This window comes from Mirounga leonina, unplaced genomic scaffold, assembly GCF_011800145.1.
Source record: "Mirounga leonina isolate KUSES-001 unplaced genomic scaffold, KU_Mleo_1.0 Mir_200, whole genome shotgun sequence".
NCBI lineage: Eukaryota > Metazoa > Chordata > Mammalia > Carnivora > Phocidae > Mirounga > Mirounga leonina.
Genome location: NW_023270503.1, coordinates 9,419,914 through 9,434,005, shown reverse-complemented (window position 1 = coordinate 9,434,005; position 14,092 = coordinate 9,419,914). Strand labels below are relative to the sequence as shown.

The 14,092-nt window shown below is 41.1% G+C and overlaps 2 protein-coding genes across 3 annotated transcripts in view; one reads left to right on the top strand and one right to left on the bottom strand.

Annotated features, from left to right (window-relative positions):
- Nucleotides 1-4,572: 4,572 nt before the first annotated feature.
- Nucleotides 4,573-7,080, bottom strand: ZNF830 (zinc finger protein 830). Its single transcript, XM_035026566.1, has one exon. The coding sequence runs from the start codon at nt 7,047-7,049 to the stop codon at nt 5,940-5,942; it is 1,110 nt and encodes a 369-aa protein (XP_034882457.1). The 5' UTR covers nt 7,050-7,080; the 3' UTR covers nt 4,573-5,939.
- Nucleotides 7,081-7,160: 80 nt separating this feature from the next.
- The window catches only part of CCT6B (chaperonin containing TCP1 subunit 6B), a 32,627-nt gene continuing 25,695 nt past the window's right edge, over nt 7,161-14,092 (top strand). For both annotated transcript variants that reach the window (XM_035026564.1, XM_035026565.1), the window contains exons 1-3: nt 7,161-7,363; nt 9,268-9,331; nt 9,889-10,023. In XM_035026564.1, coding sequence (XP_034882455.1) covers nt 7,227-7,363; nt 9,268-9,331; nt 9,889-10,023 — 336 coding nt within the window. In that variant the 5' untranslated portion in view covers nt 7,161-7,226. The remainder of the gene's footprint in view (nt 7,364-9,267; nt 9,332-9,888; nt 10,024-14,092) is intronic.

The window sequence follows — 14,092 nt, the reverse complement described above, 5'->3', positions numbered from 1 at the left end:
TAAGTTTAATGAATTCCCAGAATGATGTGACAGAGGGACAAGAGGTGGGGGGGGGGGGCATGGCTGTTTATGCCATCTGAGCAAGAAACACTAGAGCTGAGAACGGAATGTAAGATTGCCATGCTGTTTGAAGTCAGGTTCTGGGCAGAGGGAACTGCAAGGTGCAGGTCCTAACATGGCACGTCTGAGGAACAGAAAGCTCACCAGCGAGTACCGGGACATGGAGAATAAAGGGAAGAGTGTAGGAGATGAAGTTAGAAGACAGGTCGCCGCCTCGGGCCTATGGATTACATTCAGCCCACATGGTGTTTTTGAGATTTCACTAAAAACAAAAACAATCTTGTCATGCCTCTTGATAATTAAGAAGACTTGGCCATGCCAGGCTGCTACTGAATGATGAAAATTGATTTCAACATAGAGCAGTTTGCTCTCCTGCCCTATCCACCCCACTTTAGCAGGGTTTGGGGTCGGTCATTAGCTCACAAGTAGTAGACATTTGAATCAGCAAATGCTGAGCACCATGTGAGCTTAATAAGGGCCTGATTTTTTTTTTCCCCAAGTGTGATGGAAGCATATGATGAAGGGTTTTCAGTGACAGTGACAGTGACATGACCTACATTTTTAAAACATCACTCTACTTGTTAACTGACCGTGGCTAGGATGTGCACATGAGAACAGGTGCTCTTGCACACTAACGCAAGAGATGGTGGCTAGGACCGGTGGAGACAAAGTAGGAGAGAGATTCTGGGCATATTTTAGAGGGAGAGCTGCCAGGACTTGGCTAATGCATTAGATTTGGGGGAATAAAGGGGAATGAAGGATGACTCTCAGAAGAAGGGTCAAGACTAGGGATATAAACTGGGAGTCACCAGTGTAAAGGTGATATTTAAACCCAGAGGAATGGATGAGATCACTGAGGGAGAAACTGTAGATAGGAAATAGAATGCAGAAAAAAAAAGAAAAAGAACATAGAATGCAGAATGGGATTTTTTTCCCTGTTCAAATTTAAAGCTTTTTTTTTTTTTTTAAGATTTTATTTATTTATTTGACAGAGACAGACAGCGAGAGAGGGAACACAAGCAGGGTGAGTGGGAGAGGGAGAAGCAGGCTTCCCGCTGAGCAGGGAGCCCGATGGGCTGGATCCCAGGACCCTGGGATCATGACCTGAGCCGAAGGCAGATGCTTAACGACTGAGCCACCCAGGCGCCCCAAATTTAAAGCTTCTCAAGTAATTCCTGATATTATACAGGCTACTAGATTCTTAGTATTAAAAAGCAATCTAAAATGATCTATCTAGCCACCATTCCTACCCATATACTTACTCAAATCCCCCTACACAAACTTCCAGCCAAGTAGTGCATCATTAACAGGAAACATACTATTTCCATTAAGACCTTGACTCCCTGTTCATTAGAAAGTGGTTTTTCTTCCTATCAAAATTTTAGGTAAGTGAGTATCTATACCTCCAGAAAAGGAGTGTTGAGAGTGAAGGGGCAGGGCACTATTCATAATTACACCAAGACAAATGGGACTTAAGCTGGGCAAATCTTGTAAGTAAAAGCAACAATACTTTAGCCATCTGTCTCCAGATGGTCAATTGAACGACTTTAAAAATGTTTAAAAGGTGAGATGCCACTTGTCTCGGCGAAATTAAAAATTTGGGAGTTAAAAGAAATCTCAAGAAAATCACCTGCTCTAATTACCTTAGTTTCAAAGAGGGAATTAAGGGGCATTAAATTATTAGACTAAAATCAAGTTAGCATGCGGCAGGGGAAGACTAAGCTATCTTCCTCAATTTACGATGGGTTTATTGGGATGTAATCCCATGGTAAGTCCCGATGAACCATTCATAAGTTGAAAATGCATCTAACATAGCCAACCCACCAAACATCACAGCTTAGCCTAGCCTACCTTAAACGTGCTCTGAACACTTATATCAGCCTACACTCGGGCAAAATCGAACACAAAGTCTACTTTATAATAAGAGTGTTGAATGTCCCATGTGATTTACTGACTACTTCATTCAAACTGCAGAACAGAATAGTTGTGTGGGTACACAGGGGCTGTCGGTTTATCTTGTGATCACATGGCTGCCTGGGAGCCGTGGCCCACTGCCGCTGCCCTGCATCATGGGAGACTGTCGTACCGCCCCCTGCTAGCCCAGGAAAAGATTCAAATTCAGAATCCAAAATTTGAAGTACGGTTTCTACCGAATGTGTATCACTTTCCCACGACTGTAAAGTCGAAAAATCGTGAAGTAGAACCATTTTTTTTTTATAATTTTTTTTTTAAAGATTTTATTTATTTATTTGACAGAGAGAGAGAGCGAGAGCAGGAACAGAAGCAGGGGGAGTGGGAGAGGGAGAAGCAGGCTTCCCGTGGAGCAGGGAGCCCGATGTGGGACTTGATCCCAGGACCCTGGGACCATGACCTGAGCCGAAGGCAGACGCCCAACGACTGAGCCACCCAGGCGCCTGAAGTAGAACCATTTTAAGTGGGGGACCATCTGTAATAGACGTACTTGTATTGCCTTTCAGTTTATAAACCCCTTTCACACGTCATGTGACCTGAGGTATCATCTTTTTTTTTTTTTTAAAGATTTTATTTATTTGAGAGAGAGAGAGGGAGAGCACAGAGAGAGTGAAAGGGAGAAGCAGACTGCCCGCAGAACAGGGAGCCCAATGCGGGACTTGATCCTAGGACCCTGAGATCATGACCTGAGCCGAAGGCAGACACCTAACCAACTGAGCCACCCAGGCGCCCCCCCATTATCATCACTTGGTAGTAGGGTGCACTAAGGTTTGGAGATGTGACTTGCCCAAGATCACTAACCCTTAAAATGTAGAGTGGGAACTTGAACCTGTGTCTTGTTTTCTCTTGCCAATTCCCCTGTTCTTCCTATTGCTCCATACTAATCTAGTGATCATTACTACTAAATTAATTTTTCTCCTGGAATTTTAATTCCACAGCCTCGTTTCCTGGTGTATAAAAAGTAGTCATTACTTTCATCATTAAAGGAAATACAAATGGGAGAGCATTTTCCAAGTTGTAAGCCACTGGGCAAATTTACATTTCAAGGCTAGTTAGTTCAGGTTTTTTTCCCCTCCAGTTAGGGGAACTACATTAAATTGGTAAGTGAATTGGCGAGAGGATTACCTTTGTAGCATTTACGTAACTCTAATAAATTGTTGGCTAAATGAAGGGGTTCTCTAAAAAGAGAAGAGTGACTCGAAGAAATCCATGGGACTAAGTCTTACAATTTGGGAACGTTGGTGGGTTTGAAGTCTAATGCCAAAACCTATTTGACCCAGCTCAAAGACGTATAAAGGAGCTCTCCAATGTGTGGAGGATCAGGAAGGATCCACTAATCCCTGTAGCTTTTTACATTGATCGAAGATCCAACCAGGATTTCCTTGATTTTGCTCAGGGCCCCATCATTCATTCTCCGGAATACAGAGCATGGGGAACAGAGCTTTCTGTCCCTCCTAAAAACCCACTGCTGTTTGTATGTATAGTAATGGCATTCCTTAAACTCTTTAACTGTTATAATTCAGGACTCAAGAACCTCAAGGATATTCAATTGTTAATTTAAAATTCCAACTCCTTCGAGCATGGCGTTCAAGATCTTCTATAACGGTTCATAATCTATCTTCTAATCATAACTTCCACTGTTGTCAGGAATGAACATTCCACTCTAAATTGGTCTATCTCCTGTGCATGTTTTGTTTTTACTCCTGCACAACTTTCTCTTTAAGTCTGCACTGTCCTTTATTGTTAGCCACATATGGCTAGTACTTGAACTGTAGCCAGTCCAAATTGAGATGTGCTAAGTCAGATACACCCAGATTTCAGAAATCTAGAACCCCCTAAGTGTAAAATACTTCATTAATGATATTTAAATATTGATTATGTATTGAAAAGTGAATATTTTGGATATATTGGATAAAATAAATTACATTAAAACTAATTTCGTATTTCTTTTTACTTTTTCATGTGGCTTCTAGGAAATTGAAAATATGTATGTGGCTTACATTTTTTTTTAATGGACAGTGCTCTGCAAAATCATCAGCCTAGCCTCTTAAGTCAAGGTATGACAGGGCCTACTACTCAAGCCCACCTTTGTATTCTCTCATTTTAAAATAATAAAGTGATGGATGATAGAAAACTCTGAGTACATGTGGGTTTATACATTTAGGGCAGGCATGCCCTCTGTTATCATACTGACAGCTCAAGAAAACAAGACTTTCTGCCAAAGACAGCAAGATAGTTAATATGCTCAATAAGTGTTAGGTAACTTTTTCAGGGACCTACACTAAAAACCCCCAAGCCCTTCAATTTCATCTTTATCCCTACTGTTTTTCTTCTACCTCTAGTCACTAAAATATTAGCCCTTCCTGTTAAAATGTTTCAACTTTATTCCTTTACTCTCAGTCCATAACTAATCAAAGTCTTGCTCACCTAGCTTTTAAAATCTAGTTTCCAAGTAGTCTCCCAGCTTCTTTCTCCCCATCCACATTCATTCCATTTTATATACTGCAACTAAAATCATCTTCCATAATTTTTTTGCAAATATAATTTCTTGCTCAAAAACTTCCACTTTCCTACATTGCCGACAGAGAGAATTCTTTCATCTAGCATCCAAGTGAGGCTTTTTCATACCTTATCTCTTGGTACTATTCTCCATAAAACCTGGGCTTTAGAGCAACTAGACCTGGTTTATGTAAAGCAGTTAGAACCACATCTGTCATATATTGTAAAAGCTTTATGTTTTAGCTATTATTATTACCACTCACTTTCATTTGAGGATGCTGTATGCATTTTTGCCCCTGGAACACTGCTAATTCCATTTTCATTTCAATACCTCTATCGCTAAAGGGAAAAGGAGTGATTTAAACAATCAATGACTGGAACAAGCTAATTGTTACTTCTTGAGAAAACAACTTATCCTCCCAACAATGGACAGAAAATCTGAACCCTAATTTACTATGAAATGTAATAAAATTTAAGACTGGATGAAATCTAAATATAAAGTAGTATTTCTTTTATACAATAGACAGTAAACTTATGGAACATGGTATTTGAAAAAAACAAAGCCTGAAAAAACATAAATGGGTTCTGGATTTAGGGCCACACAGCTCTCCAACTTTGGCATGTATCAGAATAACCTGGGAAGCTTTCAAAACTAAACAGACGCCTGGGCCCCGCTCCCGATTTATTTAATCTCTAATGGTAGGCCTTGGGCACACGAGTTTTTGAAAGGCTTCAAGGTGATTCATATGCACCTTTTCAAAAGCTTGGTGCTTTCCATGTGCACCTACATCCAAGAATCACTGGTTTAATCAAGAGAAATATTTGGGATATATCACCATGTGCTCCTAGTGCATGTTTTTAAAACAGAAACAGAATACTCAGAGAACTGATTTGCCCTGAATGACTTATGTGTTTATGAATAGTATTTAAAAACAACCCCTGTCCCCCACCTTCCTGCAAAACACTCTTGAGTTGATTTAGGGGATTAGAAAAGAAAAAGTCACATATATCCCAAATACCACACTTGGTTTTCGTCTAAAAGCTTGTCTGTTGGCTTGACTTCTACTTATTTATAAATTTCAAAACAGAATTACTTAAGTAAATATATATTTAACTATATATAATATTTACAGCTTACAGATTTGACAATTCAAAATTATACACTTAAGTAAATGTGTGAAAAAGTTGACATTTTCGTATGTATGTAATAGTTCAAAAATTTCAAAAACAACTTTACCTCAAAAACATTTTACACCAATTTTCAAAAGTGCTATCTTCACAGGCTCATAGTATCTCAACAATCCAGTTAGGTTATCAAAGATCAGGGCATGAAGTAACCAGTATCCTATCCAGAGACAGCACTTTTGGTACCATTGTAGAGGGTATGAAAATCTTGGGTCTTTGAAACCCTATAACAAAGCCCCTTTTACCCTCCAATCCTGAGACAACAAATCTTGTAGTTCTCCCTCATCATCGCTGTCAACATTCTCCTCTTCCTTTTTCTGAAGTTCTTTTATAGTCAGAACCTCTTTAAGCTTATGTTTTATTTCATCCTGGCGATTCCGAAGCTTTTCCACCCGACGGTAACATTCTATCTGCTCATCGATTTCCCCAATTTGCCTGTCCAACCGTCCCTCCTCATCCTCTTCGGCAACTATGGCTTCGGAAATGGTATTGACCTGTCTCATGGCCTTTTGAAATTCGTCCCACTCTTTGTCCATCTGATCCTTTGGGGCATCAACCTTTCGTACCCGAGCATCTATCTCAGGGTCGTCAAAAAAGCCTTCCGGTAATGCCTCCGCTGTGTTTTCTCTCCTTTCCACGACTTTTTCATGTATTTCTGCTTTCTCAATTGACCCTGAATGAGGAATTAAAGGGGCCTTGGGAGGATTTGTATCTGAGAAACCGCTTGGCAGCATACCACTTGTTGCCTCTCTCGAGGAGGAAAGCGAGTGTTCCTTGCCCTGTGCGTCGGGCGGCTGCTTGCTAGTGTCCCCTCTTTTCCCTTCTCCTCCCTCTTCCTCCTCCTCTTCCTCATCTTCATAATCAGGGAGTAAACCGAGTCCCGAAGCCTTACTGAGAGTCGCTCTGGCGGACTCCTTCCCTGCTCTGTCAACGTTGGTGGGCAAAGCGGATGTGGAGGGCTGTACCTGAGGCAGCGGAGAGGCCTTGGGTCTTTTGGCATCCTGGCCATCCGCATCCGGCGCCTTCCTCTTGGCTGACTGAGGCACTGCGCTGGAGGACGGACTCTGGGTGGCTTCCTTCGCGCCCTTCAGCTCGGCCACTTTCTCACGGTGCTGCTTTCCCAGGACGTGAGTCTGCCACAGGAGCTCGCTCTTCACCGGGGTGTTACACAGGGCACAGCTCAGCTGCCCCAAACGGTTGTACTTCGCAAATGGAGATTCTATCCGTTTCCGATTGGTGCTCAGACGCTGCTTCTCCTTCATCAACCGCCGCAGTTCGTCCTGATTCACCACTCGCTTCCCTGCCGGAGTGCGAGCGGAGGCGGAGGACGCCATCTCGGCGCCCGAACCCAAGGTGATTCTGGCTTCCGTGCGGGCGAGGCCTGGTAACGTCATTTCCTGTCTCGGCGAGGATTGGCTGAGGCTCCGGAAGGCGGGCGGTGGCGCCGGGATTTCTCTCGAGATCCGGGCTGAGGCTGTTTTTGCCTGCCGGGTCGCACGCTCAGCGGCGCAATGGCCGCGGTCAAGGCGGTAAACTCCAAGGCTGAGGTGGCGCGGGCCCTGGCGGCCTTGGCTGTCAATATATGCGCCGCCCGAGGGCTGCAGGATGTGCTGCGTACCAACTTGGGGCCCAAGGGCACCATGAAAATGTGAGATGGCCCGGCGGTTGGAGAGGCGGTTATGGCCCAGGGTTTGTTGGGTGTCGTGGCGCGCTCTGAGAAAGACGTTCCGCGAAGTGCCTGGAGCGACGGGATACCCTCGTTCTCATTCCTGCCCGGAGGTCACCCCGGCCAGGGACGGGAGGGCAGCCTTCCGAGGAAAGGGCCCCGAGTGAAGCTGTGACACCCCCTCTGCCCCACTTTGATTAACGTTCGTGTGCAGTAGCAACAGTTCACCTGGTGTCTCTTTACAAGCATAAGCCATTTAACTCCCCTGCGCTTTGAGACCGTATGCCCATAGTTTGGGTTTCCTTTGGCAGTGTGCTGTAATGGTAAGGGCACACAGGCCTTGGAGCCCGGCAGGCATGGGTTCAAATCCAAGTTACCTTCTAGCCTTGCGTCTTAGGCAAGTTACTTGAACGCTCTGTGCCTGCACTTCTTCCTATCTATTCACCCTTTCAGCATATATTTACTTAGCTTCACTATTTTCTTTAGAAGAGTGAGGAAAAGAGGGCTAAAATGTGTAAGAGGAGAAATACATTCTGAGAGGAACGAGCAGAATTAAAATTAACGGTAAAAGAGGGCGCTTGTATACCAACTGGATGCTGGGAACACAGAAATGAAGGTTATATATATCTATATTTATATATAATTATATTGAGGAAAGGGACTAATTACTGATGGGAGTAGGGAGAAGGAGAAGCCTCTCAGATAACAGATCTTTGATCAGAGTCTTGAAAGAGAAGTTAGAGTTCACCAGTTGGAGAAGGGAGTAAAGGCCCTCTAGTAACTTCAGGAACAAGAAAGCCCAGTGGTGTAAATCCAACTGAAATGAAAACAAACATGATGTATTAAGGGAACCACAAGATTTTCCCACAAGATCTCATTTGGTAGATGCCACAGGGCAAATAGACATAAGCCAGATTGGGAAAGGTAAACTACTACATTGCTAAATAGTCCGGATTTTACCTTGAAAGTGATGGAGAACATAAAACTCGTCGAAAGATTTTTGATCAGGGAGCTGACTGAGTCACATTACTTTTTAGAAATAAATATAGGGGTGCCTGAGTGGCTCAGTGGTTAAGCCTCTGCCTTTGGCTCAGGTCATGATCCCAGGATCCTGGGATCAAGCCCCGCATTGGGCTCCCTGCTCAGCGGGAGGCCTGCTTCTCCCTCTCCCACTCCCCCTGCTTGTGTTCCCTCTCTCGCTGTCTCTCTCTGTCAAATAAATAAAATCTTAGAAAGAAAGAAAGAAAGCAAGAATGTAGTGTGAGGGGTAGATTCAAATTCAGAGATACCAGGATGCTGTCTAAGTAGTCCAGGCTAGAGATGTCAAGGACAGTGGACATGGAGAGCAGGGGGTATATTGAAGAAATACTTAGGTTGTGGAGTTAACAGAACTTGATGTGAGGGATGAGGGAAGAAACTAAGTTGAGTGAATGAATGGTACATTCTATCAAAATAAAAGGCCTGCAGGAACTTTATATTCTGTGGTTTGAGACTTCCAAGCATCCTTCTTTGACCAAACTTCTGTTCAAAACTCACCAGTTTCTCTTTTTTTAAAAATTTATTTTATTTTATTTTATTTTATTTATTTATTTTATTTATTTATTTATTTATTTATTTATTTATTTATTTATTTATTTATTTATTTTTTACTCACCAGTTTCTCTTAAGCTTGTAAATGCTCCATTTGGAATGAAATCACCATAGTCCATATGGGGAGAAGTGATTCTTCAGGCTGCACATGGTGGTGATTACCATGGTATTGCCCCATGGCACTTGGAAGTTTTGAAGCTCAGTTCTTTATATTAAGGATAGTGAGTGGCAAGAACTGAGAATGTCTTGCTTGACTCTTGCCATATGAGGTTAATACATCACTGTTTTGTGAACAGGCTTGTTTCTGGTGCAGGTGACATCAAACTTACCAAAGATGGCAGTGTACTACTCCATGAGATGGTGAGCTGATGCTGCTGACTTTAATAAATCTTAATAAACCTAGAACATAGTACAGATTGTATATCTTTAAACCAAGGCTGTCAGTTAAATACTGCAGTCATGAGTAATACTTGTTGGGTTAGACCTTAATAAAAGATGATTTTGATTGTTTTCAAATCTTTGTACAGTCCAAGTAATAGCTTAGACATACTTCCAAATTAGTTACATCTTTTAAAGACACTGAATTGTGTTCTTTGTAATATGAAAATATAAAAAAAAATCCTTTGCAATTTTAATAAGTATATTCATCTTAGAGATGAAAGGATTTGATCTTATTTTGGAAATGTCATTGCATTCCAAAGCAAAGACTCTTAAAAATGTTCAAACCTCATTAGTTCTCAATTTAAAAAATTTGGTATTGACATTAAGTATTGATAATAAGAATTTGTGAACTTGTAGAATGAAGTTCATTTTTTAATTTTACTATTGGCCCTTAGGTTATCTTGTTTTCATTGGACTATTTTTTTTTTTTTTTTAAATCTCATTCTCTCTTTTAATCTGTTGCTTACTTTTTCCAGCAAATTCAACACCCAACAGCTTCCCTGATAGCAAAAGTAGCAACAGCCCAGGATGACATTACAGGAGATGGTACTACTTCCAATGTTCTAATTATTGGAGAGTTACTAAAACAGGCTGATCTTTACATTTCTGAGGTATTAGCATTTTACAGAATTCACATTCATGTGATACTTTATTTTGAGTGGGGAATTGTTTTCACTAGTAAAATGGTTTAATGTTAGAGGGCAAAAGTAATTTTTATCAAGATACTTTTTGACAATTATAAATGGAAATAGTCATGAACTTTTTTTGCCAAAATACTGCCTTTCATTGGAATTATATCCCACTTTTTAAAATGAAATATTTAAGATATATAAGTAGGTAAAAAATTAGCCATCTACCCATGAATAATGGCCTAAAAAAGAAAATACCACTGATAAAGTTGAAACCAAATTATGCACCTTTTAAAAAAAATAACTGGAGAAAAATAATTGAAGGTTTTCACGTTATGAATTTACCTATCTTTCTAGTTTTATTTTCCTTATAAACCATCTACTCTAGTGAGACTCCTCCACTCTACTCACTACCTCTGAAATCACTACACCCATTTCTACCTCAGTGCCTTTGTTCAATCTGTATTCTTTTCTTGGCATTACTTATCTGTCTTCTCTGATTAAGTATTTGAATGTTTTCTTTCTTTCAAGGACCATTTCAGCAAAGCATTACTAGGTCAAAGTGCTAGAATTATTACTTCTTTGTGTTTCATTTAGTATTGGGAATTGTCTAGTAATTCAGTACCTGCAACGTACCTCATTTAGGTACTTTTGGCTGTAAGCAGTAGAAATTTGATTAAAAATCATTTAAACAATAAATTATCTCCCATGACAGAACATCCAAGTTTGGTTGATTAAAAAAAAATTTTTTTTTTTTTAATTTTTATTTATTTACCTGACAGAGAGAGACACAGTGAAAGAGGGAACAGAAGCAGGGGGAGAGGGAGAGGGAGAAGCCGACTCCCAGCTGAGCAGGGAGCCCGATGCGGGGCTCGATCCCAGGACTCTGCGATCATGACCTGAGCCGAAGGCAGACACTTAACGACTGAGCCACCTAGGTGCCCCGATTAAAAAATTCTATTAGTCATCAAGTACCCTGGTTCTTTCTGTCTCTTAGTGCCTCCATTTACAGAGCTGTTTCATTATAAGGCTTATTTCCATCCTGATTATAAGACTGTCAGAAGAAATTAGGAATACCTGCTTCCTTTAGTAACACTCAGCAGAAGAGTGCAAGAGAGAACCATTTGCCCAATTATGGAATATAAGTCCTTCCTCTATAATATGATTGGGACAACTTAGATCTGTGTCCATCCTAAATCAATAACCGGTTTTCGGGGAATTGACTTAATCTAATCAGTATCCACCCCTTGAGCTAGCTAGAGAGGGTAGCTTCCTCTGAAGACTGGAGGAAGAGATAACCTAAACAAAATTAGGGTTTTGTTAGGTAGATAAAAGTTTGGCAAGGGGGAAATGCTGACAGACACTGACATAATTATGGAACTGTGGCAGTACAGTGCTAGAGCTAGGCACAATACATGATAGAAACACTGAGGAGGGAGGGCTTTCCTAAACTAACCTGAATTAGGAAGCATTTTCTGGAGGAAGTAAGACCTGGGTTAAGTCTTCAGGATGAGAGGGAGTGAGCCAGATGAAAGAGGGGTAAGGAGAATGACCTTCCAGGCAGAAGGAACAACATGAGCAGAGGCACAGAGAAGAGAAGCAAGGTGGTATGTGTGTAAAGCTACAAGCATTTTGGTGTTGGCAAAGTTTAAAGTGATGTGGACAGGGGCGCCTGGGTGGCTCAGTCAGTCACCGGTCATCGGGCTCCCTGTTCAGTGGGGAGTCTTCTGCTCCCGCTTTCTCCGCCCCTCCCCCACACTCATGTGCGCTCTCTCTCAAATAAATAAATAAAATCTTAAAAAATAAAGTGATGTAGACAGTAATGAAAGCCTGGAGAAGTAGATGGGAGCCAGATCACAGAGGGCACGTAGTATGCTAACCAAGAAGAATGTTCATGTTAACATATTAATGACTGATACGGTCAGATTAACATTTTAAAAATTTGGGTGACAGTTTTAAGGGAGTCAAGACTGGGAGATCCTAGTAGTCCAGGTGAGAAGTTGTGAGATCCTAGACTGAGGTAATGTTTTGAAAATGGTTCATAACACAGGCTCTAGAGTCAGGCTTTGCAGGTTTAAATCCTGGCTCCACCTCTTAGTATACTGGTGATCTAAGGCATTAGATCTAAGGATAATTACATTATCCCTAAGGTGATCTAAGGATAATTACATTATCCCTATAAACCTCTATTTACTCATTGTGAAACAGAAATAACAATACCCACTTCATAGTGTTGAGAGGATTGAATTAAATAATACATGTAAAGCCCTTTGGATTAGTACCTGGCTCAAATGCTCAATAAATGTTAACTTTAAAAAATTATTGTAGGGGGGCGCCTGAGTGGCTCAGTCGGTTAAGCGACTGCCTTCGGCTCAGGTCATGATCCTGGAGTCCCTGGATCAAGTCCCGCATCGGGCTCCCTGCTCGGCGGGGAGTCTGCTTCTCCCTCTGACCCTACCCCCTCTCATGTGCTCTCTCTCTCTCTCTCATTCTGTCTCAAATAAATAAATAAAATCTTTAAAAAAAAATTAGTGTAGGACTGATGTAAAAGAATGGAGGAGGGGAATAAATTAGACCTAGTTCAAGCTTTCAATAAGTTTATGTATTTTTCCAGAATAAACAATGCTATTTAAAAAAAAAATTATTTTGGGGGCGCCTGGGTGGCTCAGTCGTTATGCGTCTGCCTTCGGCTCAGGTCATGATCACAGGGTCCTGGGATCGAGCCCCGCATTGGGCTCCCTGCTCCACGGGAGGCCTGCTTCTCCCTCTCCCACTCCCCCTGCTTGTGTTCCTGCTCTCGCTATCTCTCTCTCTGTCAAATAAAATAAATAAATAAAATCTTAAAAAAAAAATTATTTTGTTATAATGTCAGACCTAGAGAAAAGGTTCAGGAATATTCCAAAAAATAACATTTCTCTCTCAGATATATGCATATATATGGTGTGTGTATATATATTTTTCTAAATGGTGTAAGTTGCAGACATGATTGTCTAAATATTTTAGTGTATACTTTTTTTTTTTATAAAGATTTTATTATTTGACAGAGAGCACAAGCAGGGAGAGCAGCAGAGGGAGAGGGAGAAGCAGGCTTCCCGCTCTACAGGGAGCCTGACGTGGGGCTCAATCCCAGGACCCTGGGATCATGACCTGAGCTGAAGGCAGATGGTCAACCGACTAAGCCACCCAGGCACCCCTAGTGTATATTTCTTAAAACCAGGATATTCTCTTAATGTAATCACAGAATAGTGATAAAAAACAGGAAATTAATATTACCATTGACACAATGCAGTAGTATAACCTACAGATTTTATTACAGTTTTATCATTTTTCCCAACAGTATCCTTTATAGCAGAAAAAAATCTAGGCTCATTCATTGCATTCAGTTGTCATATCCCTTTAGTCTCCTTTAAATTGGAATAATCTTGAGCTGTCATTTTGTGTTTTATGACATTGCTACTTTTAGAATATAGGCCAGTTATTTTGTAGAAAGTCCTCAATTTGGATTTGACTTTTTTTATCGTAATTAGGCCCAGGTTATGAACTTTTGGCACAAATACCATAGAAGTGCTTTAGTGTTCTTAATGCATTGTATCAGGAGGCACATGATGCCTATTTGTCCCATTACTGTGATGTTAACATTTGGTGAAGGTGGTGTCCATCTGTGCTTTTCTCCAAATCAGTGCTGGTTCTTTTCCTCTGCATTAAAAGGAGTCTTTTCTTTTGTGCCCATTCAGAAGAGTACCACATGACAATGTGTCCTAATTTTTGGAAATAGAGAAGACTTTTGTAGTTTTTTGTACTGGACTTAACAATTTTTCTGTAAGTTTGAGATTGTTTTAAATATGAAGCACTGATGGGATGCCTGGGTGGCTCAGTTAGTTAAGCATCTGCCTTTGGCTCAGGTCATGATCCCAGGGTCCTGGGATTGAGTCCCACATTGGGCTCCTTGCTCAACGGGGAGCCTGTGTCTCCCTCTGCTTGTGCTCTCTCGCTGTCTCTCTGACAAATAAATAAAAATCTTTAAAAAAATAAATATGAAGCCCTGAAAAAT

Excerpts from the sequence above, each read along its gene's own strand:
- ZNF830 (XM_035026566.1), bottom strand. The coding sequence starts at position 7,049 with ATGGCGTCCTCCGCCTCCGCTCGCACTCCGGCAGGGAAGCGAGTGGTG.